The sequence below is a fragment of the Patella vulgata genome, chromosome 3 (genome assembly GCF_932274485.2).
Source record: "Patella vulgata chromosome 3, xgPatVulg1.2, whole genome shotgun sequence".
NCBI lineage: Eukaryota > Metazoa > Mollusca > Gastropoda > Patellidae > Patella > Patella vulgata.
The window spans coordinates 43,810,833-43,837,253 of NC_065881.2; the positions used below are offsets into that span (position 1 = coordinate 43,810,833).

General features: G+C 34.6%; 1 protein-coding gene across 3 annotated transcripts; it reads left to right on the plus strand.

The window, feature by feature from the left end:
• Positions 1–3,559: 3,559 nt before the first annotated feature.
• Positions 3,560–25,419, plus strand: LOC126815539 (uncharacterized). Of its 3 annotated transcripts, XM_050541229.2 has the most exons (13): positions 3,560–3,704; positions 9,355–10,078; positions 15,848–16,238; positions 17,206–17,407; positions 17,714–17,848; positions 18,227–18,409; positions 19,697–19,825; positions 20,068–20,335; positions 20,582–20,708; positions 21,158–21,271; positions 21,745–22,174; positions 23,277–23,540; positions 23,842–25,419. In XM_050541229.2, the coding sequence occupies exons 2-13, from the start codon at positions 9,370–9,372 to the stop codon at positions 23,947–23,949; spliced, it is 3,060 nt and encodes a 1,019-aa protein (XP_050397186.1). In that variant the 5' UTR covers positions 3,560–3,704; positions 9,355–9,369; the 3' UTR covers positions 23,950–25,419. The 3 variants fall into 3 exon arrangements, with proteins under 3 accessions (XP_050397186.1, XP_050397188.1, XP_050397189.1); XM_050541231.2 differs by lacking the exons at positions 3,560–3,704; positions 9,355–10,078 and adding an exon at positions 11,339–11,474; XM_050541232.2 differs by lacking the exons at positions 3,560–3,704; positions 9,355–10,078 and adding an exon at positions 15,431–15,613.
• Positions 25,420–26,421: the final 1,002 nt, after the last annotated feature.

A 26,421-nucleotide genomic window follows, 5' to 3' on the forward strand; every position in this document is an offset into this window, starting at 1 on the left:
CTCGGGATATACATATTTTTTTATTGTACATAATACTGAATTCATTATACGGTAGATAATATGAGTTATCTACCCTTACACACCTAAAGACTTAACTATATATTCAATGTTGCATGTCGTACACACCAATCAATATATATTTACAAATAATTAATGGTTCTATTGCCTAAAATAGAATCTTAAGTTAAAACAGCTAGACTTACCACTTTCGAATCTGCGAATGTCTTCTATCCTTTAGATACTAGTTTAAAGCGATAATAATTTACTGTAAATTGATAGAATAGGGTATTATAAATTTACGTGTTGTTTAAACTACTGAACTAATGTGTATAACTCAGCCGTTATCTTCTTCTTCTTCCTTGGGACTTAACGTTCGCTTCCACCTAGGGTGATATCGCATGCACAAATTGATTCTCTCTTAATTAACAAATTATCACAGTGATGTGACGTTTTAGCAAAATCCAAAATGTGAACATTTTATCGATATTTTTCTTAGGTTTCGGCATAATTATAGTCCATAATATTTATATAGTACATTATGCATTATTCGGATTATTTCTTTTTCGATTGTTTACAAAGTCGCAAACAATTGTATTCAATGGTACACAATGTAGGGCGATAGACAAAGGCATTTTGTGTGCAGCAATCGATAGATTTAGAAATAAAACACGATCTTGAATATATACGCAAGGTCGGAACTTAACAAATGCAATAATACTGCTGAATAGATAGAGCCATACTGATCGTGGTTAATACACACCATATCAAATTATTACAGATCAAGTTGCACAGCAAACTATATATTTAAAGCCTAACACTAGAAATTAATGTAGCATACAAGGTTAGGTGGTAAAATATACAGCTAGGTATTGATAATATAGTGGTAATCGATTTAATCTGATCGATTAAAGACGATATGAAATATGATAACATATGGAATGATCGGATCGAAAATTGACGACAATAAATATCTTTCACGCCGTTGAATCTAGAAAGGTTAATCTCTATTCCTTTATTGAAAAACCGATGACCAAAGAAAAACAATTATATCTTTATAATTATCATGAATAGTCATAAAACAGCCAGGTAGGGCATTTTGGCAAAATAAGTGGAATGGGGTTAAGGTCTGGTCAACAATAGTTCACTATCAAGGCTAACTTAATTTCTTATAGTTACATGCACCCATGCCTTAATAAACAACGTTTAACAAGTTGTGGTGGTTGTCGTACATTAAGCAGATTGTGCTTGCACATTGTAGAATAACGGGTATCATATCTCACTGCAGGGCGGGTCTGTGATAAAGATGAAGTCCTATGACATGTTGTAGAAACACACCGGGAATCATGTTCCTAACATTCTTGTCGCGGTTTCTACGTGTGTAATCTGTGTATTTATTATAAATACAGGTAGTCATGTAAACACATTATAACAAAACATATATATACTCATAAAAAGGGGGCGATATTTCAACATGAGTAATAGTAGGTTGCTATGTTTATGTATATTAATCTAAATGTTTAGGATTGGCTGTTATTTTCATAAATTTTTATTTGGAAATCACAACCCGTGCTGTCATGGAACCGAGGAAAAAAATATGTCTATAGAATATGGCTTGAATATTGGTTGTGGCTGAAACCGTAAGCGTTTGTCTTAAAGGTCACATGACAGTCCCAATTATAATGTCAAGGGTTTGAATTCCCATGTAAAAACATGTTCGGCTTCGACAGGATTCTGGGTTTTAAAGGATAGGACGAAGATGGAACCTCTTTGTACAAATTGGAATTGTTTGAAGAAGCTCAGACGGGAAACGAACCTACGTTTCGGAATGCATACACGCAACCTTAGAAATGTAAATGAACACGTCTCTGAGAAGATTTTTGAAGGAACAATCCCCATTTCATTTATTTGCATTGTTTTCTTTTATTAACCCAGATTAGGTGACATAACGAAGACGCCATCAAATGCCATATAACGACAATAAGAATGAAAATGAAATTGAATTCCCCTTCCCCTTGGTCTCTTATTTCATTTAGACTTGAATTATTTAAACACATTAATGGTGACCCAATGAAGTATAAAACAGATTATTGTCGCTTGACACTCCGGTCTATGACTTGACATGCACGCACGGTTATGAATAAAAATGAATTAAAGAGACAGTCGTTAAAGTATTGTTTGATGCAAAAAAAAAAAAAATAAATAAAAAAAAATATGAGTAGTTTTGTTCGGTAAAACTAGTTCAGATCAGTATGAGTTTAAAAATAAAAATAAGATTCCGAGGTAATCGTATGGCAGGATGCGCATAACCTCGTCACAGATCACCACTATCCGGGCAAAGTACTCATAGAGGCATATAGAGTAAATAAACGAATGTCGGGTTACTTTAAGACTATTGGTAGAATTTTTGCTCTTTAAATTATTAATAGCATTATATTGTATCTTTAACTAATTATTGGATTCATACATTCTATAGAAGTCAGATCTCGTGCACTCAAATAATGACTGACGGATTTAAACATAAAAACAGTTATAATTTGGTAAACAGATAATGCTGGGTTAATAACAAAATAACATGTGTGACACTTCTGGTGTTAACTTTCCACTGTCCATATTAAGGTGGTTTTCGACGTCATTGGGCTAATTAACCAATCATTATAATTAATCATGTCATATTTGACCAATTAGATAATTGAAGGGCCAAACCCAAAGCTACAAGACTATCATATCTCTGAGCATTCGTTAGACAGCCGCTGATTTCCAGAGGGAGAAGATGTAGCAATTTCTATCAGCAAACTCGAAAAGGCGAGTGGAATGGGATTGAGAGAATGACTTTATTGTAATCTATTATGCATTATAACCATATGTACCCAGCTTGACATAAAAATATAGAACTGAACTGTTGTATTGTTAATCCTGGTAAGACAAATGTCTTAACTAATGAGAAGATAAAAGTCTTAACTACTTAAAAAAAATGAAGAAAATACACAACGTGAAAAGGAAGCAAAGAAGACAAGTGAAAATACTAGACGATCACAAGGCCATTAAGATATGTAGTAAGAAAAGAATGCATGGGTGATATGTAGGATGTGGCGACCGGTTTTAGTACGTGTCCGCTTTCCACGTCTGACAGACGACCCATGGTACTACATTACCTCTGTGCAACAATCAAATTTAAAAACATTATAAACGTAACACAGTTAAATAGATGTCAAATCCATACTGTGGTCATAATATAACTTAATGAGTGTGATGTGAAGAATGAATAAAACACGTTCAATTCCAGCCAATTCCAGCCAATTCCATTCGATTCCTCCCAATTCCATCGATCGGGCTTAAAACAATACAATTCCATCGACCATCCTTAGGGCAACCTTTCTCTTTAACCCTATTTTATGATATTTAGCCTATAGATATATTTTAGGTGTATATGATTGATAAGGTATGGGTTGATTAGAAGTGGGTTGTGTTTGTTTACAACTAGTTTTCTACGATCAGTGTAAATATAGATTTAGTGACAGTGAGATAGAGGTTAACTATATAAATCCATTTTACTTATATATACATACATAGTTTATGGAATATACATGATAATAGAATAATGGACTGTGTATACTATATAGATTGACTGTCGGCTATTATATACCTATGTTCTTATTGGATTTAATTGACATAAAGGATATCTATAGACTGTAAATACACATCAGGTACGTTAGTAAGCCTTCTTATAATTTATGTTTCTGTTTTTCTTGTATTATATTTTATATTTATTTTTATTTCATATTTATTTTATATTAATTTATGGTTTTTATGTGTTGTTTTTAATATAAAAAGACTATCGTATGAATTACATAGATTATATTATAATGTCGTATTTGTTATTGTGTTTTATTTCTCGTATAGTTTTGAGGTGGTTTGTAATACAGAAGTCTTGTAATGTTGAGGTTTTCAGATTTCTGACCCTTTTCATAGTCAACTTTAAAGTAACCATAGTTTATTGGTTGTTTAGTTTCAACGGGGATATAAGGGGTGGCTGAAAAGATCTAAACCTATCTGTGAAATACTTGTATAAAGTTGATGGTTTCCATTTTTTTCTAAACAGACTTCGACGTATGTACACACTTTTGCCAACGATGTTGCTAGGCCTGGGTGCCGCTCAGGAAAAAGTTTTCTTCAACCACCCTAGTTCACAGCTGACATGACGCCATCATTACTAGGAAAATAACGACCGACTAGTTGGTTTTTCATTTTTATAAACAGGTGGAAGTCTGACAGGGCCAAATCGGGTAAGTTGGGTGGTCAATGAGTTCGAAGTCACAATCATGGATTGCTGACATGACACTCACCGATTTATGAACAGGGGCTTTGTCTTGGTGAAACAGAACAGCTTTAGTGAGCATTCCCCGTCGCTTAGCTTTGATATCTTCACGCATCTGTCTCAGTAGGTCAGCATAATATCTTCCATTGGTCTTTTTCCAAATAGTCAGAATACCCTTGGAATCCCAAAAGACTGAAGCCATCACCTTTCCAGCAGAAGGAATCGATTTGGCTTTTTGGGGTGCTGTCGACTCTGGATGTTTCAGTTGTTTAGACTGAATTTTGGATTCTTGTTGAAAGTAATGAATCCAGGTCCTATTCATGGTTACAAATCTGGCTAAAAATTATAGGATCTACTTCAAAACGGGACGTCAGGAATCTGACACGTTTCTTATCTGCAGTCAAGAGCTTTGGAACCCATTTTGTAGAAGATTTTGTCATTTCTAACTCGTTGGCAATAATGTGGTCAACCCTCACATGAGAGATGCGCACAACACTGGCAATATGTCGAGTGGTCAAATGTCGATCAGACATCACCATGTCAGGCACCTGGGTAATGTTTTCTTGAATGGTTGCTGTTGATGGTCTTCCAAAACGCGGGTCATTGTCAAGGCTGGAGGTTAGTCCTTTCAGTTGCAGGTACTTGATGACTGCCCTATAGCCAGTTTTGTCCATTTCTGGTGATTTCAATGGGTAGATTCACAAGATAGTCTGGTACATTTGCAGCTCTTATGACTATGATTCATTCAATGATCGTCCTTGGTGGTGGCAAAAGTTTGTTTCAACCCAACTTATCTATCCTGTTCAGGCTTAGAACTGTTCAGCCGGGACTCGTATTAGTCTGAAAATGACCACGTACAATGTTTAATGTTTTATTCCAAAACTATTATAACCAAATTGTATCTGATTCTAGCTTAGGATTGATGGAGTTGTAAATGAATTGTTTTCAACAGTTTTATACGAATGTTCATATTCATGACTTGGTTATTTTTATTATCTAATGTACATAAATTTGATGTTTATAGTCCATGACATTGTTGTTTATGTAAGTTTAGGCTATATAATATTAAAAGAATGTAAATAAAATCAACATGGTTTATTATTATAGATTTAAGAGATAGTTTCATTACTAACGTGACATATTTTATACACAATTATAATAATTTTTTCAGTACATGTATTTATATATAAAGTCAAAACTCGTACACGCCATTTTAAGGTTTAAAGCTGTTTTAAATAGATCTTGGCTTTGTTGGGTTGCTTAATCAGTATAATTAATAATTGATTTGTATCTAGGATTTACGCTCCAGTCCTGTCTAGCTCACAGGAGGTCGTGACAGAAAAGAACTATTTGCCAAGAAATAGAGATACCCCAATCCGCCATTGATTAAGTAATCTAAGAATATGGTTCGCAAAAAAAAAAAAAAACAGAAAAAAAATATTAAAAGAAAGGAACACAGTACCGATTATATTTAAATGAATACATTTGACTATACTTCTGTGAATCACTTTTAGACAATCAATTCTGAACTGTTAAATTTGTTCGTATTCCGAGCTGAAATATTCAGTCACGGTAAATGGACCGTGTATTTATATTTTGGCGTTTGATTTGGATTCATAAACCAACATGTATCCACACATGACGTCGGGGAAGGTTCCCTTAAATATTGTTGACATGACAGTTTATTTCAAATTGCATTTGCCACATATTACGGTGGCTGATTTAGGACATGTAAAAAAAACATCTATTATGTAACTGTATTATCCCACATTCCTTCAGTTAAACATCTACAATCACAGGTGACATAATGAGCTATAATGACGTAGACATTTTTTTATGGGTCAACCTAAATAGGTTCAAGACGAGATTAAAAAAAGATCTAACTCGTCTCATTTGTTTCATTATGTTTGTTTGGTAATAGAACTAAAAACATTTTCAGCAAATTTGAAGGTCTCCAAAATCCACCAGTAAATGAATTAATTTTGCTTAGATTTAGACAGCTTCGTAACACTGCACTTTTTAAAAAATATAACATGAGATTAATTTATTGAACTTGATCAATAATATTAACAGTTTTGATTATTTTTATTTATTATAGATAGTGTTACAACTTGTGACCTTGTAATCGTGGAATCAATATAACGTATTTTATTCAACTTGATCATTGAAGCATTATGATAAACCACCTTATCACGGATATAGGTCATTATAGACAATATTACTCTGATTACTATCTATTTTTATTTCCATCTAACAGTAGAAAACACTTTTAAAACAATAACTTATTTTATAGGCGTCCAGATTTAATATATTCTCTTGGCCTAATAAGGTAATGCTACTTGATATGCTATGAAAATACGAGATAGAGATTAAAGGACTAAATAAGCCCAACAAACCAAAACCATTACCACCCGCGCGCAAAACCCCCAAACAAATGACAAAGATGCACCCCCTTCCCCTCCAAAGAACAAAAAACCCAATAAATAACAAAACACAGTTGTTAGACAAGAACAGTTACTGAAGATCACTGCCCTGGCAATGTATAGTCAACCGGTTAAAGTAGCTAAGTCTCTAACTCAATATCATCCAAAATCTTCAACATTGATTTATTTGTCAAATTAAATCAACATTCATGTTGTGATCTTACCGGAAAAAGATGGGCTTTTGATATCCAATATTTAAGACAAAATAAACATTTTACCATTGGTACACGAATCGTGTACCATAATGCGCTTCAGCCCCAGTTGTATCAAGAGACTCGAGGGACGAGGCTAGACACATTGTTCCAAATCAAAAGGCGTATGTAGACTGGAATAACCAGACGCTAGAAATTTGCACTCGCTTGAGACTGCTGGCTTATTTCGCCGAACATAACTGATTTGAAATTGGAGTAAAAACGGAAACCATTGAATGTAAATCAATTTATATACATTCATATTACAGTATTATATGCGTTGCGACCCACTTTTGTCAATTTCTAGGCCCCAAATGTTAGCGATTTAGCTCCTTTAAGTAAGACCAACGACGACTTTTAGTGAAGGTTGAATCTTTTTATATTTTGTTATGTCTGGCATCTGATTGATAACCATTATCTTATTTATAGATTATATTTGGCCATGTAAAGGTGATAAAATTTTATTTGTATAATATTGATCTATTGGATTCCACCTAAAACAATAAGCTGTCATTTAATACCGTATAGTTGATATGGGCGGTGATTGTTTAAACATTGATATATTGATTTTCGCTTAAAACATTTTTACTATTCCATGGTAACTGAACATGCCATTCTACCTCTCTGGCGCTAACTATAAGTTATACTATTTACCGCCATCTTTAAAAGAAAAAAAGGTGTCCTATATTATTACGATACCGTTTACAGATTACCAAATCAGATATCACGCTATTGGACACAAATGATTAATCTGTTGAAAGTTCGCATCAAGAAATGACACATTCAGAATAGAGGCAATAAAGTATAAAGTTATTTATTACATTAATAAATTTGGTAAACTCTAATTAAAGTGAAATTACTCAAGAACAGTAGTAAAATTTATCTTGATTTATAGTGGAGTGGAAATTGCTTCAAAGAATGACATTTCCGCTTTTGATCGTCCTCGTATAGATTATTTTGTGTTCTCTCATTTTCCGAATATGTGTTTTGTATAAAGTTGTATGTGGTGCGGTCTTCCGTCGCTTGCAATTATCGGTTTAAAAGACTCATGGTCGCTATCATGTTTACTATATCCCGATAAGAATATATACAGGTAATTTGGTATTCTTCTATCACCATTAACGTGATTTCTTTAATGAGAAATAAACTGGGTATAGTGTTAGGTTACGATATCAATCTAATGTAGTCTAAAGTTGTGGTTAATTTAGTCAGTTCTAAACGAAGTGTGATGTAAGATAGATGTAGTTTCATAGTCCAGATTGCTTTTAAGTTAGGTAAGTAATTGATTAATAGTGTTCGAGAATGACACCTTTTGCATGAAAAACAATGTATTTGCTAATTTGTGCTTGATACATTGCTGAAGATTTATTAGGGATTTTATGTATGGAAAACTGGAATATTTGCAGTTCTATATTGCAAACTACCATCAACACTATTTTACTAAATAAATTGACCAATCTAATATGTATAAAGGTGACTATGCAGCGATTTTAAATGTCGTGTTTTTTAAATCACAAAATAATCTTCACAATTCATTTTACTAGAATTAAGAAGAAAAGTTTATAGAGTTATAGCCCTTTATTGGCGAACACATAATTTGGTGGGAAAAATAGGGGCAAATGTTACCACGAATACATTAAGGGATATTAATTTTAAATATTCATACTATAACATTTATATCATATCAATAATATATAAACTAAAGTTAAAACACCTGAGTATATGGGGTCAAATGGTATTGAATAAAACGAAACGCAAGGAATAAAACTGCGACACTCTATCCTCCCTATAGTATTATCACCAGAGGCATAATTATACATGTAATAAACAATACTTGAACCTAAAGCAATGCATCTGAAGTATAAAAAAATACCTTTAACTTATTATTGTAGTTAATCCCCTTGTAGGACATACCATATTCAACTTAAGAAATACCCCTCGAATCTCAAGTGGTACTAAGATCTAAGACACAGTGTTTTATATCTCTAGATTTATTAATTTTGAGACTATATACTTGGTGTTTTATATATGTTCTTACAAGATTATAGCCAGTAATATTATTGTAGATATAAAGGTCAATATAAAATCAAGTTCCTTTTGAAAAGGTCATTAATGCAGACTTAGAACAACAAGTGGCTACATCTCCCAGTCAAAAACCGTATACCTTTACTCTAAGGATTAGGCTATAGGAAATGTTGGTTTATATCAGTTATTTGATTTTAGAGGGATTTTTAGACAGTGCCGACTATTGTTCTCTATAATAATATTTGACATAAGGTATGTTTATTCATGAAGATCAGTGAAGAGTATTACTTATTACACAATTTGTAAGACTTATAAATGTGTATCGTTTTATATTTTACAGGTAAGATGGTACAAGATGCCCGGTGAACGCAGAATAAACGAACACGCCCACCACGGCAGCAAACGACAAGCACACCGAGTGGGTAACGATAACAGAGCTTACTCAAAACAACAAACCGAAAAAACAAAGATACGCAAATCAGGTGTTAATAATGCAAACCAGGAAAAGAAAGCAAATACGGACAATGCAAAATCAGAAACACCACCAAGAGCTGGTACACCTTTTCGCGAAGATGCTCCATCTTACATTCATGATTCCCAGAATGGGAATTGTGAAGGAAAGATAGAGAAACGGGAATCAGAAGTTAGCCTGGACCAAAATAGCGATGTCGAGACCAAAGTACCACCAAGGAGCCCGCCAAAGACTCCAGAATCATATGGAATTCATATTGATCCTAATCGCGAATCTCGATATAGAGAACCAAGAAGTGTTTCAGCTGGTATTAGAAGAGAAGTTCCACGGGATTTTGATATCAAGTCCTTTAATACGAGTATCAGTGATTACGTGGACTTATTTTCATCGCCTAAATTTACTTCCCTTGATGGCAATTACCCTATTGATGACTTAATTTCTGTAGTATCTGACATATCTGCATCCATTGAAGATTATAAAATTTATACTGCGGATTCCCAGAGAAACCTAGAAGAACTAAGGAACCGTATGAAGACCGTTAAAGAAAATATCCACATGAGTGTGACACGACAGGCCTTTGAACTACAAGACGGTACGACTCCTTTTTGTTTATTTTAGTAAATCTCAATACACGGCATAGAAGCTGTTGTAAAGTGTACTTCAATAGGAATCATTATTATGTCATTAAATATTATTAAATCATAAAAGCAAAGGCCAGAGGGGTGGCCATAAAATCCAATGAGGGGGTATATTCGCCAAAACACAATGTCTATGGGAATGTAACAGAACAACACAATAATATGTAGGCTACAATTAAGAACTCTCGAGAAAATCTGTCTATAGCCTCTTCACAGTTCGCGCGTCTCGGACGTATGAACCATGGTTTATTTAACATCCTGTTTGGTGCTGTACGTGCTTCTCAAATCTGAGTTCATTACTTTACGTGAATATACGAGAATCAGTTCTCAGCCAATTGGCAAAAATTGTTCGGCTTGCTTAAGCAACATAACATACAAAAATATTCATTAACGATTCAGTTATAACGTAATGATCGAATCAATTCATTTCGCAAAATTTCAGTATTTGTATTTTATTAGAAAGATATTAGTCATTGTGAGCCTTTATTATAAATCAACACCGGTATTATTAAGAATTCAGGCCTTTAATTTAGAAAAGACTAATAAGCTTTTAAGCTTTCAAATTGTGTTTTGGGGTTTATTGCTTTAGCTAATCAGATCTATATTTTGTAAGCTATTCGCTTTTCAAGAAATCGATGTGTTTGCAATTTCATTTAAATTCCACCATGGTGGAAAAACTGCTGATGGGCATATGTTTTTTAATTTATGATTTTTTAAAACAAAATTGTTCTTATTAAATCACTCCATTTTGCATGCACTTGTTTTTAATTGCTAAATAGTTAATCTGGAAAGAGCTTAGAAGAAACATGCTGTATACCTTTCATCAAATTTAAAAGATAGATTCGGAAGCTTTCTATTGCAAAGTACTATTGAGTAACATTAGACAGTATGCCGTGGTTTATCAATCACTATCATTGATTATCAAAAGCGCTAATATATTCTTTAGTAAAGTGATCTTTTCATATTTTATATTATATTATAGCGTGTATTGTTGCAATAAACATTGGAATGTCGCTATATGTATGTATCTACACGTATATAACTTGTGACAATGACAAGGGAAGTAACAAAGATCTCTTTCATATCGATACAATAAAACCGATTTCTTTTTTCATTTATCTAAATGCATTGATATCACACAATACATTATGATATACATACATTAATTTTATATATATTTTTTACTTATATATGCTTGTTAATTCGACCTAGATCTGCTATTTTACTTGTCAGTGCTCTTCACGTAGTAGACTTTATGTATTGTATATTTCGATATAATCAGTGTTTGGATTACTGTCTATAACTATTCGTTAAAATTGTTAAAAAAGGGAATTTTATGCACTTTAAACGGTAAGTCTTTAGATAACAAAACATTATTCGCAAAGAACGATTTTTAAATTTTAAAAAACACAACCAAGTTACTTGCCCTTTCGTCAAAATTGATAAAATAAATTGAAGTTCTAAGATTTCTGTAAAAGCCCAACAACTTTCCGTTTCATAACATTTGAATTTAGTGGAAAACCTGCTTAGGTTATTTTGAGGTAAATGCGAAACAAGGATAGAAACATGACACTTACCAGAAAAGATAATATACGACCATCAACGCGCTATGCTTTATATATGCTGTTATTTACATTGTGTAAAGAACAAAACTAGATGAGTTCTAAGATTTATTATTGTAACATACTGAAACCAAAAAAGAACAACATATCCCCCCCCCCTCTCTCTCTCTCTCTCTCTCTCTTTGCCGTTCTTGTAATGTGAACCTGATTTGGTTTGGTTCTCGACTGTGGAAAGTGTGAACACTGGGTAACTTTCCTTACACCCAATGAGGTGTAGATTGTCAGGGAAACCCAGCTGCATTAAAAATAAATCAATATTATCTCATAAGGTGGGAAGACAATATCACTTGTACACGAGAGCAAGGCGTTAGATGGCGCCGAGAATGGACTTGAAAGTATCTGTTAGACAATGTATCTCAAAACACAAGACTGGGCCTTTAACTACAGAGTTGAGACTACGGCTTTTTCGCCCTAACATCCCTGTCACTGCTGACTCTTCTTTATTCCTAGAAAACATTTGTCGACATTGTATCTCAAAAGTTACGACTGCGTCTTTATCCATGGGATTATGGCCGCATATTTGCCTCTTCGTCTTCCCATTCCTACCCTGCGCTTGACTTACCTTCAGAAAAGTTGCTTACTACAAGATTTCGAATTTGTCTTCATGATGTCAAATGGCGTGTTTCAAAGTTGGTGATCTATTCGTAAAATGGGCAATTGCTGGATGGGGACTAGTGAAGCTTTGTTGAAACGTCCATGTGATAAAACAGGTAATTAGTATCCCATTTAGTTATTTTTATATTCACATTTTCCGAAACTGATTGGTTTCAAATTCCCCCCCGCCCCACTTGTCTTGTTTTTTTGTGCACGCGATATGGGCTACAGGTTCGGTGTGAAGCATTTGGACTGTAGGAAGATGAATCCCATTGATCTGCCATTACGGTCCGCAACCCCTATGAACTCTATCGATTTTCAATTTTCCACGACCACCTTGTCAATGCGACAGTGCCTACAATTTTGGTGTGGAACATAAGGACTCTGAGAAAGGGAATCCTATTGATTTCCAAATTGGTGTGAAGCCTTGTGATCGACGAGGATAATCCCTGCTAACTTTCAGCATTCTAGGACTTTCTGTTTCAGAGATACGTTTCAAATTATTTTTTTAGGGGGGGTGGGGCATACAGGTTTCAAATTTGGTCAAAACCCATGGTCTTCATTTTGCATAAGCTGCTGTCTATGGCTGTCTTTCTGTTTCAGAGATACATTTCAGATTTCTTGGGGGCATGAAGGATTCTTATCAAATTTGGTCAAAACCCAGAGTCTTCCTTTTGGATAAGTTGCTGTCTATGGCTGTCTTTTTATTTCGAAACATGTGTCTAGCTGCCCTGTGGTCATATTTCCACACTTTACGTCTCTATCTTTATTTGATTTATGCTTGTCAATTACTACATGCCATTTAAACAATATAAATGAAGTGGGTTTGATCGAGATGTTTTTTTACGCTCGCCTTGTTTTGGGGCATTATTTATTTTAAAGAACAACACTCGTCTGGCATAAAATTTATTTTGAAACTCGCCATGTTGCCATTTTATCTTAACGTTGGTAAGAAATATAATTTTGGGGGGCATTTATGGAACGGCACTCGTCTGGCTTTAAATTTAATTTGAAATTGGCCATATTGCCATTTTATCTTAATGTATAGGCAAGAAAGGTAATTATATTGAATGGAATGAAATGAAATGAGTTAAAATAGGTTATAATAGTGGGTCAGTATTTTGTATAAAAACTAAAGAATCGAAGTAAGTAACATTGGTTTTATGTTTGATAAGTGAGCGTATCTAATACATATTTCTCTTATTATCTATATACGACGTCGTTCTGCTTATCACAAATAAAAACAGGAATAAATTGGGGTCAAGCCCTATCTTTTCATATACACAGACACTTACCTGTAATAAAGCATGAATGTATATATAACGGTAGATTAAAAAATATAGAGGGTAGAAACCAGGTAAGACTTATTAATATTAATAACGTACAAAATCTGTTTTTCTTCTTTTCTGTTATTTGTTAATAAGTGATATTAGAATTTACCAGGTCAGTGGGTGATTTGCAGTACATTTACTTGAATAAAATGTACTGATATATTCCTTAATTGGTCTACAAATACTCAAATGGGTACATTAATAAATGTCATTTTTCACGCAGCATTGTTATTCCACCGATATTTTTTTTGATATTATTAAATAATTTATGAATCAAAACATTTAATCAATTATACATAATGCAGATAGGAATATCTATGTCTTATATCCTTTAAACCAATTTGTATTCTTATGAGGTTAGTAAGGTCTTATAGATCGATTTGTACTAAACATTTCAATTATTTTGATCCGTGTATCAATTGGCGAAGCTTGTAATATTGACACAGTATTAATACTGATATGTAATTTATTAATTAAATATATCGTCCCGGGTCCAACACTTAAATCCTTTATTGTTGATTTATAACTTATCTCAGTAAGAGCATAATTGAAATGTTTGAACTCTAGAAATCTGTCTGACATACATTTATATTAAATATTAACATTTGTAAGTACCGTAAGTTTTTACCTAGCTACGCGAGTATCTATATAATTATATACCTTTAGTTAGTGCGTCGGTCGGTCCTGCGTCCGTGTTTCTTGTCAACTCAAATTGAGCTCTCTATGGATTTTATTTTTCATAATTTATAAGGAGTGATCAGTTGGTCAATGTAAATTCATTCGCAAATCTTGCAGTTATCTAAGCACGATAAAGGCAACGTTATTGGGGGATTTGTTTTAAAGTCGGTGGGGTTATTCATTAGGATTCAAGGAAGACGCATAAATTTGCACATATTATGATACTTTCAGCTTTTTTACGCGATATAGGACAAAGGTATCTTTCCGTTGTAAGTTTTAGATCGTGGGACAGTATCCATAGTGGATAAATTAAGAGGTGTGCGTCTTACGCCAGACAGCCCGTTTTGGTTTCGTTTAGGGTATTTTTGGATTGAAGATATTACAATCTAAATTGACCTTTTAATGCACGAATAAAATTCCAGGCAAAAGGGGTTTGTGTTGATATTCTCTACTTATATTTTACATATATCAAAATTAATCATTCACTGTTCTTCGGCCCGGTTCCCGCCCCTTATTAAGGTGCCCTTCTTTCATTTCCCTTTTCGTACCTTCCTTACTGCTATTGCTTCCATTGAGTCATTCTGCTCCGTCGTTAAGGTGGCCTTCCGTTCCGTTCAGTGCCAGCCCCCCCACCACCCCTACTCTCACACCCATACACACATCCAAACCAACACCCAAACAAAACACCCACGTCTCTTTTCTTATTCTGTTCTGTTTCCTGTTTATACAGTCTTTGTTCCGGGAATATTTTATAAATGTACATTTATTTCATGCCCCTTTCTATAACACAATGCTACATTTAACACGATCAAATACAAACAATAGTCTTTTATAAACATTATTATAGTGTTTACTTGTGTTCTATTCACTACCTCCCTCGTGTGTAATCATCTCGAAGAAAAGTATAAAGACTGTTTGAGGAGACACAATAAAGGTTTTAAAAATAAAACGTCTTTCATATTTACAAATACTGCAGATAATACAGCCATGTAAAGTTCAAAACTGGGGGCACATTACGTTTATTGCCATGCGATATGTTTGTATACAAATATTATTGCTACACGTTCAGTTAGGTAGTCAGTACTTATATCGCACTTATAGATAGTGAAGGTGTTTTATAGACTTATACAAGTGTAAATACAGATATACTTTATTGTAGCTGCCATAATGTTTTAGTCCTCATTTAAACTGGACATACACTCGAATGGCTGAATTCTTTTCCTCCTCCTTTTGATAAGATGACAGAAGATCTAACTATTTTATGGTGCCTGTATTTAGTAATTTAGCTATCCGCATCTACCTCTTTAAGAGAATTTTGGCATGTCTGCTTTCTGGAAATACTGTAACCATAAACCAGCTGTAACTGAAAAAAAAACAACAACTTCATAACTACCAATAACGAGATACGGGTGACCATTAATGAACAGTTATTATTTTATTAGTACATTTTTAGATCTTGGTATATAACCAGAATTTAATTAGGGCCTGGTCTTTTCAGATGACGAATATACGAGTATAGAAGAAAAGGAATTACACGAGAAATTAGCAAAAATCAACGTAGAAGTTGCAGCTGCCCACTTTGACGTAGCCGAGGCCATTAAAATATCAGCAGAGACAGAGAGTACAGCAGTTAGGGCACAGATTTCCACCGAGCGCGCCAAAATGGAGGCTGAACAGATACAAGAAGAAATAGATTTTAAAGCCAAGGTGGAGAGAGAGAAGAAAGCAGAACAAGAAAGGATAGCTGAGGAAGAGAGATTGAAGAAAGAAGAACAAGAAAGAAAAGAAGAACACGCAAGACAAGCTAAAGAAGCAGAATGGAGAAGACGTGAAGTTAACAGTTCAGATAAAATACCGCTCTGTGAACGAGAAAAATGGCCAGTTCTCGAGTAAGCTTATGAATTTATAATACACAAGTAAAATAGAAATTATAAGCTATGTGCATTTTTTTCATGGAATTCTTGTATGTGTTGTAGTAAGCATATCCGCCCCGTTCTTACACTCCCTTTCCCGCCTTTGATAAAATAAGTCAAAATCAATTGCCCATATCTCGGTTATTTCTCAACGGATCTTCTTCGGGCTTTCATTTTTGGATTATTTGGACGAATCCCATATTGGCTCTGACTGACGTTTTTCGAAATTCGGAAGTTCGCGCGATTAATATTCGCATCAAGGATTTGCGAAAGTTTTCTTCATCAATTTTTCGACGTTCAAGATGGCATATCTCCGTCACTATTTGAGGTATCAAGTTGAAACTTTATAGGAATAAGAAACACACCAATGCCTTCAAAGTTTTGTGACGGCTTCCGGAAACTTCCGGAAATTATCGAGACCTTCCGATTTTTCCCGAACATGAATAGTTCTCTCCATTTTAAAAATCCACAAATAATGACATGGTGGTGTTAGCTCATTTTCAAAGAGCTTGTTCCATAACATTTTCAACCGCTTGGCCGCCATATTGGATTTATTAAGAGTTCAAAATGACAGGTTTTCCACTTTAATAGGTATTGAATGTTACTATACTCAATAATTTATGGTGTAACTGGAATGTTGGCGTGACAAGGCGTGACGTAACGTGACGTGACATACCGAAACACGTCCGTACTCTTTAAGAGTTCTAGTTGTTCTTTTGTTATTCTTCTCGGGACAAAAAGTTCCACCAATGTAAGTACGGTCGACATAAAACTTGGCATGCTTTGTCCAAGGAAAATTGCGCATCAATTTACGGACTTCAATTGTTGATATGTCGTCACAATTCCAATAGGGCTCGGTTTCCTTTTTCGATGTTGATAGGCCATATTTTTAGTATCTATTCGAAATGGGTATTGGCATTACTCGACTGTAATGTAATTTCAGAATTTTGGAAAGAAGTGATGAGGAGAATGAACAACCGCCAATCATCTGTTCAGTAAGAGGTCATCCTACTAAATTTGGATTAGATTTAGTTAAGTGTGAAATTATCGAGAGAACTGAAGCTAATGTAACATTTAATGACCACGAAGAACTAGTCAGTGAAGTCTTAGAAATTAAATCTGTTCATAATGAAACCGAATTTCAGGTAGGTAAAGTTATCTTTTTCGCTGAAAGGATAAAAGGGACCCTATGATAAACTTGTTCTATTTTCACAAGTATCATATCGACAATCCAAGAACAGTAGACTTTATATATATGTATGTTGAATGCTGTCCATCGCAGTATCCGACTACTTTTTTGTCAATAGCGTATTAAATACCCATGATGTGTGATCACGTAAATGGGGTCACTGCGTTATTCAGATGCCAGATAGATTTGTATTGTTATACATTATTTACCTATCTAGTATATAGATGTATATAGCTGAAACATTTTTATGAACATCTTTCAGGATCCAGTGTTTATTGGTATACCCCACTTTCAAACTCGAGCAGCAGCTAATTATAGAGAAGTTATTGTCAAAACAGATGTAGGTGGTGCCTGGGTAGATCTTCCTACTAAAGAAGTATCTTTCGATAATAGGAAGGTATGATGGTAAACCAGACGTTTTATTGAAAGCTTCAGAAGTGTCTTTAACATGACAGAACCTAGTTTTCTGACCATTTTGTCCATACCAGTATATGTTATCAGATACTTATTAAAACGGTTATCAGAAGTTACACTAATTAGCATGGCTTTATCCTATTCCGTCCTAAATGCCTGTGGTCGCATGGAGCAGCTCCAGTGGGTAACGAAACTAATATAAGGCCTAACCTCGTGACAAACCATATTACCCTGAATACTTAAAGAGATATTCGCTGGATTCCTCAGTCATCTCTTAAATTTCTGAATTTTAAAGATGAAACACCTGAATTGATATTTTTTTTAGATTAATATTACATGTAGGACGATTTCTGTGTTGTAGGATATGAAATTTGCTCAAGCAGAAGTTAAACATCCGGGTATATTGGTGGTGATGTCCAGATTTAAACAGGATTATGTAACCCTCACACGCAAAGCTTCAAAAATAACATCTTCATTTGATCAGAGAATTACCTTTTCTTTTCCAAAAGACACCGTACAAGAAAGACAAAACCTACTTTTACAGGTAGATATATTCTTCTTCAAATATTTGCTCTTTAGTTATTAAAATATAATTTAAAAAAAAGACTTAGACAAATTCTAATCCGTGTTTCAGTATTTTACTAAACCACCAAAATGTATTATACCCCCAAAAAGCTTTTATACTGTATTCGGTGATTTAAATTGTATTTTAATTTGGTTTTCCATATACTATATATTATTTAACAATCTCAGTATATAGGCTACGTTTCGTATAGTTTCTTTCGGACTTCAGAATATTACATTTGATTTCTAATAGAAAACAGGAATCCTGTCAAGATTTCCATTTGAAGTTTGAGTAGATACCCGTCTCTGTCATGGCCTGTAGCAATATTGCTACAGATTTTGTTCTTACAATTAATGATGGCATTATATTGTATTAATTAATGTCTTTGGCTAATTGTACTAAATATGCACTAAAAATATGAGTGACAGGTTGACACATAAAAAGAGTTATAGAACCAAAACATAGCTAGTTCTATGTGTCAACAAAATATCACCAGATCACACGTGATTGAAAATTTACTAATTGCATCATTTGGCTTAAGTAACTAATCATATCAGTAATTGCACAGGTTCGGGGACATGAATAGCCTAGTCTGTACGTGATGTCCATATGGGTGCTATAAAATAAATCCTGGCAAACCTTTAAGGCAGATTTTCATTAGATTCCGGAGATATTACCATCTGAGTTCCTAGACCATTTGATGTAGTAATTTCTATCAGCAGACTCGCTCCAGCGAGTCTGGCTGGATGGGGCTTGAGAGAATGACTTTATTCTATTATACATTGTACCATATGTAAGCAGCTTGATATATAACATGTAAAACCGAACTGTTGCATTGTTATTCCTGGTAAGACGAACGTCTTAACTGACATAGATACGAAGAAGAGAATACACAATGTGAAGGGGATGCCAAAGACGACAAGTGAAAATACTAGACGATCATAAAGGCTCCTAAGATATGTAGTAATAAAGAATGCATGGGTTATACGCCGGGTGTGGCGACCGGATTTGGTGGGCCCGCTTTCCATGTCTGACAAAAGACCCATGGTGCTACAGGTCACAATTATCTAAATACCGTAATAAATGAACTTTCTTGAAATTTGATTTTCGGCAAAGAATCTATTATCCCAAAAGTAAAAATAGGGTTTGGGTGAATAGTAAGAGTTACTCTTTCGCCAGGATCAAACACAAGATCTCATTTGACTTGATATGTTTCGTCGCATCTACAAGTATCAGTTTTTATTACTTCTTAATCTGTTTTTGTAGGTTCAATATGTAGATTCCGGGTCAATACAAGATTATAGAGCAAGAGATCCAGCAGCTAAAGGCTTATTAACTTCTAGTCATATAGTACATATGGATTGGGATTCCCGTGATATATTAAATCCAGTTACGGTAAGTTAAACTAGTTTGATAGACACATTAGCATATTTTCGGTTCTATTCATGATATTAGTGAATGAGATATATTGTGGTAATTATGAAGTAAAATTCATTAAGTTTTAAACCCATAATGGTCTTCAATATGTTTCCATACCACAGCATTCAATGGATTTAAGATAGCAGTGTGCAGCTTGCCATCAGAATAGAACTCTACACCTATTTGCTTATGCCACCATTCATTCATTGTATTTGAAGGTGACATTACCGTGTCCACCAAATCCTGCTAAAGCTAAGAAACTGGCACAGATCAGAAAAATGAAAGAAGATAAAATGAAACATCCAAAAAATGCTCCTAAGACATTGGCAGAACTAGAAAAAACTGAAGCTAGAAAAGCAAAGAAAGTGGCAAAAGTACAACAAAAACAGCAACAAGGCGAAGAATGCGAGAATGACGAAGAGGGTGCTGTGACTTTAAAAAAAACACAGAATAGATGGTACATGGGAGAGTATGCTTCTAGTGACGGTACGTTGTCCATTTTAACAGATAATACAATCACGCTGAAAATCTGGGTGTATCTCGACAGACATTTGGAAGAAGTGTCCCGAATATAAACATGCTTATAGTTTTATGGTGTGGGCGTCCGAGGAGGGCTATGTCCTTCATTACTTGACACTGGTGTCCCTAATGAAAGAAGAGTTATATGTTCTTTACTACTCGACACTGTAAAGAGAGCTTCGTTTCTTACGATTTAGCATTTTTTTTTTTCAGATGATGAAAATGATTTATTACATTTCTTAGTTTATTCCAATGGTAGATGGAATGTTGAACCAGAAGTTCACATAACAGCAACCAAAATCGACCTAGTTACCTTTGACCTACCAAGAACATGTGATAGGTACAATATAAGAATTACGCTATCTTCAACCCTTTATAATTTAGTCAATTACATTTTTCCACACTCAAGGGTATGAATTTTCCATTGTATGTGTTGATATAATCCATGGCTCAACTCCGGGTATTTTACTGCATATTTTATTTATGGTCCCTCGCATATATCCCGATCTGAAATCATGAAACAATAGTATTTAATTTACAGCGTTAGTTCTTTTTTACGACGTCTAATCATAGAAAGAGAAGACACTAGCTATAGAGGTGGCTTTATGACCCGGGAAATATGTTAGAATGAATCAAATCACGTCTGCTTTTTCAAATATTTCTCGTAAAGTCACGACGCTGCCTCAGGCAGGTCCTCTTTTCACTCAGGGCTCATCACTAAACCCCTTAAAAATGCCCTGGTGCGATGTGGATTTTTAAGCACTTTAAAGTGTATGTTGTTATTTTCAGGTTCATGGTAATAAGAACAAGAACAAATGTATCAGAAGATTCTGTTGCTCAAATTGGTAGAGGTTTAAATGGATATTTAGATAAGAAATTTGTTCAAGTTATAATTAGACAAAAGTACGTGCTCTTCGATTTTTTCTGCTGAACAGGGCGATCTTTTAAGTTAAAAATCGTATCTATGAGGACAGACTTAGCCGAAACAGATTCCTCGAGACTGTGGTGCGTCTTGTCGTGGGTATATAAATGGTAGTAGAACTGAAACTTCGGAATTTGTTCACAGTAGTAAAGATACTTCGTCAATATTGTCATTTACAAACAATCACCGATGATCTAGATGCAAATCAATGCACGGGGGCATTCAAGTCTATTGACTTGATGTTCTTTTAAAGATATGATCTTAAGATTTTAATATTTAACGTTTATTCCTGTGTACAATCCATCAAACAAATATGAATGCCCATTTTAGAAGGTTTTGGAGATTCCTATGTGATGTACTAGATTTTTAACTTGGGTGTTTTGTCCATACGATAGGGTATGAAATACAATAGCATTATACTATCCAAAACAATATATTGTCTTGTTTTTTTTAGAAATGACGATCCTTTTCAAGCAACTTTGACTGTTACACCCGCTATCAGACTGGAGAAAACACTAAAGCATCTAACAGAAGAAGGGTATGAAGAGGCACCATGCCCTCCCATACAAGTCTGTGTGACTGAAGGCGATACCATAGAAATAACATTCCGTGGTAACATCCGTGATCTTGGTGATAATCCAAAACAACAAATGCCTTACAACACACATGTGCATTCTCAACTATATTTTTCTGTTTCGGAAGTGGATAAATATTTACAAAAGAACTTTCCTATGTTCCGTGGCCTTGTACAAGTCTATCGAAAATATAAGGAGAAGAAAGCCGTGGTGAAAACAATAGGTGGTCGAAAACATGATGGTGACGTAGAAAGGGAACCCGAGATTAAAGAGGAACTGTTGTGTGAGCTGTTGCTCAGTATACCGAAGGTAAATAAGTTTGACAAATAATCAGTCTGGTATAATTCGAAATAATCAACTGTTGTTCCTGACACAATGGTTATGATGGAGATGGAAGTCGTGAAAATTTGAGTCCATATTGCAGGATTTGACAATAACTAGGACAACATCCTCGGTATTCTCAGTGGTTTCATTCCATTCCACTCCACTAACCCCTGGGTTCATCCATGAAGGAGAATGGATTAACATTATCTCCGCTTGATAACTACGCTATTTTTATCGACCATTCAAACAAATCGTTAAATACAAAGGAAGATGGCGAAGGGGAGTAACCTTCACCTTGTTGCATCAAACAAGCCGCTATATCAAACAAGCCGCCATATTGTTGTGAACGTAAGCAATGGGGCTAAGAATGGTTTGTACACTGTTTTTGATTGGTTTGTAAAATCAAGCTACGGTCAAGGGTCGTTGATTTGAATGCGTGAATACCCATGGATAAACCCCTGGTAAAGTGGAGTAGAAAGGAATGAGATCACTGGAGATTTGCACAGTCTGTGTCGCCAATTTAACCCCTCCTGTCAATATATACTCTTAAAAAAAACGTAGGGGATATTGAAATGCAAATACCTATGCAGGTTGTGATATGATAAATAGTCATGGAAACTTGACATGCTTTGAGAGTATGTTCACAGATGAAGAACTTATCGCCCTAACAGAACCACTGAGCTGCACATGCGACACGCAATAGCGCCATACACGTGGGAGGGGTTCATTGTCAAATTTGACACTTCAAGGACGGGTTGATGAAAACTGCCGTTTGCTGGTTTATCCTATCCATGTTTGCTTTCCTATCGGTTCTTGCATAAGATTTACTGTTTAGCGTATCTTTGCTTTGTAGTTTGAATCCCGATTCAAGTCCGATAACTTCGTTTTATTCTAGTACTTAGTGTATTGTTTCTTTTTATATCGCTGTGAACACTGTGAAGGCTTTTACCATCCACACGGGCAATTTAGATTGTGTGTGTTGAAGGGTTTTACCAATGACATTGACAATTTGGATTGTACGTTTTGTGATTCGTTGGACTTTTTATTTACACGCATATTTTTTTTAAAAAACCTTCTGCCATTTCAGTATCACATTGAGCCCAGTTCCATTCCCGTAAAGGCACCAATCAAAATACACAATACAACTGATCCAGTAAACGAGGACACCATGCGTAACCTAGCAACAGAATTAGGAGAAGAGTGGAAGAAAGTTGCCCATTGTTTAAATGTACACAGAGTTCGTATCCAGGCCATACTAAGAAATATGAATATAGGTGAAAGAACGTTTGACGAAGCCAAGTTTGATATGTTGATGACGTGGTTAAAGAGAGTACCAAAAGCAGCTAATAAGGTATAACCCAAATTATAATAAAATGGGGTAACGATTTGTCAGTACACCATTTTTGATCAATGGGTTCAATTAAAGTCAGTGGTGATATTTTTCCACCACTGCGATTGAAAATATGAAAAAACACATTCTCTCGATTAAATATTTTTAATCCATGACAATTATAGTTCCATCTTTATTTCAGTTCACTAAATCAATGCCAAGATGTTTGATGAGTTGTTTAGTAATAGATCGCTTGCGTTACATTTGCCGAGATATTGTGAACAGTTCTCTGGATTCATGAGCTAATATATTTGTATTTCAGATATCCATTCTGGGGTCAGCCTTGACAAGAAGTGGGCGGTCAGATCTAGCTGAAAATCTTCGCATAAAGGAAAAAGAATATCGTCGTCATGAAATACAGGCAAATTAGTTTTGGAATGTGTCAGATAACAACGAACTAATCTAGACATTCACACCGCATCCACCATTTAGTAAAATTATTAAAATATTAAAAATACATCCGATCGAGGGTTCATTGTTAGTATCATATTATACACCCATTTTTGCAACGCTCTCAGATTATACATGTACTTAATATTCAATTAACCCAACAAACAATTGTCCCAACAGTCAGATATATCGAAAGTCCATTGGTATCATCCAACTACATATAGCTATTTAGAAATTCACATATAGAGACGTACTTTTACATGTGACAATGACCGTATGAAATCTATGTGACGTTTCGATTTGTGACAACTTAACCGAAGCCCAGATATGTTTAAATTTGAGTAAAAATAAATATTTTCCTTGCAAGATGGTAGATTGTCTGATTAATGTCCAGGTGTCAGTTCGTCGGGAAACTTGGGTTCCGAAGAGGAAAAATTAATAATAGTTTTCCTTTCTAATCAATGCTAAGATGCCAGACAAATTTCATATCGCGTATTTATTTCTCTTGGAATATTTTGAAAAATTTAATAGGAATGTACCCCGACAGCCACTCTTTTCCCCATACTGAAAAATATTGGCACCACCACTGTGTTAGTTAGTTCATATAAGTTGGAAAAACTTTTGCAGTATTAAGCGTTACTAAGACGCAGTTCAGAGACATTTTACAATGGTTTTTCAAATAAAGTATAGGTATAAGTTCTCACTTTTTATTTTACTGTACAATGTATTTTGTAATGTTTTTATCCATGATACATTTGATAAAACTAGTCTGTAAAATAAGGTGGTATTCCAGTTTAGGTTTTGGGTTAAAGTTAAATAATAATTTTAAATGGAGGTCGTACAGTTCCATGCTCATAAACCAGTGACAACCATCTTTAACTATTGCCATTTCAGATGCTACATAATCTTCATTGGTCTACCAAGTCCGCTTTCCCACTAACCAAAATAGTCGAGACAGCATTTTGAGCTAAATTACGACTAAAAATCTGTTGACGACTGTATAATATAGTGAAACAATATGCAGCAAAGATAATTGAGATCTCCTAGAAAAGACCTTTTTTTATGCTTATACGTTTAAGCCGGTTTCAGGCGAAGATGTACGCCGAACGTGGGCTTTTAAAAGATCTGTTATTTCCTTTACACTTTGGAATGGTATAATATTATATTCTAATTCCGTCCTATTTATTATTACCCCCAGAACTATATTTCCATGTTAATATATTTTGTCAGCTATCTGTGATATTAAGCCTTATTAAGTCTATACATCGTATAATATACATGGTATGTAAAACTGTTCAACTTTATTTTTATTCTTCTTATATTTGATAGTGTCTATCGCCATTTTGGTACAGATCTATTGTATCATTGTATTTATATATTCATCATAATGTCTTTATATCCTAGAAAGGTAGTGTGCTTTAGTGAAAATAAAATAACAGTATTAAATCTATATTGTCGGTTAGCTCGATTTATGATCTGGGATAGTACTGGCACTGGTTTGGCCCTTGTGGTTTTAGCGGTTTTGTGCAAGAGACTAGTGTCAAACGTGTGGTACTCCTTGAATGTACGTAAAACCTCACTTTTTAACAGCTGTTGATTGATCGTGTTGCTTTATTTTGTTTTTATTTACTTATCTGCCAATCTCCTTGCATGCTTATGATATGAAATGTCTTTCTTGATAAGTGAAGTTACCCCCCCCCCCCCACACACACCGCCCATCAATACCGTCCCACTGTTTCGCAAACTATAGTTTTTGTGGAGTAACAAAGAAAAGGGGCAACAACACAGATTTCTGGTGGCTTTTGCTATATGGCCCAGTTTTATTACTCAAGAATTATAAAACTGGTAAAAATATCCAACCACGTATATTGAGAGAGAATTGGGAAAATAGTGATTGCCAAGCCCTATTTCCATAAGCATGATGGACTGACATGAAAAGTGGGTAGGGTGAGATGAAAACAGGCGTGCACGTACAAGATACCTCTTCATATTTTTCGAACGACAGGCGGAAAAAAAAACATTGACTGGAAAAATATCTAGTTATTAGAAATTTACATATCCGGGTACTGACATGCGGTATAAACTTTTAGATGCATTATGTAAGATTTAGATAAAAAGCTGAGCGTTTTTGTTATAATAGTTCTAAAATAGATAATTAAAAATGTATACTTTGTTCTAAGCTAAGTTATCAGGGTTGGAAGATTTTTTAATATCATAGCAACGGTACTTGACTATCGAGATTAAGTCTGGATAATCCATTTTTGAATTGAATTATAAAATGGAGATCGTGTTTCAATCCATTTAAATCTCGGCCATCTAATGGTCTAGAGAGTTGATTATGGGCTTGTCATGTGAAATGTCTAAATAATAGTTTATATACTCTTCAAAAATATAGGGGATATTCAGAAACAATACAAAACTTCGGAAATGCACTGCTGTTTTTATTAGAGGT

What these genes read in the sequence shown, in the direction of transcription:
- LOC126815539 (XM_050541229.2), top strand. Translation starts at nt 9,370, where the DNA reads ATGCCCGGTGAACGCAGAATAAACGAACACGCCCACCACGGCAGCAAA. An exon ending in ATAATGAAACCGAATTTCAG is followed by an intron (nt 17,408 to 17,713) that starts GTAGGTAAAGTT and finishes AACATCTTTCAG; the next exon opens with GATCCAGTGTTTATTGGTAT. An exon ending in GACAAAACCTACTTTTACAG is followed by an intron (nt 18,410 to 19,696) that starts GTAGATATATTC and finishes CTGTTTTTGTAG; the next exon opens with GTTCAATATGTAGATTCCGG.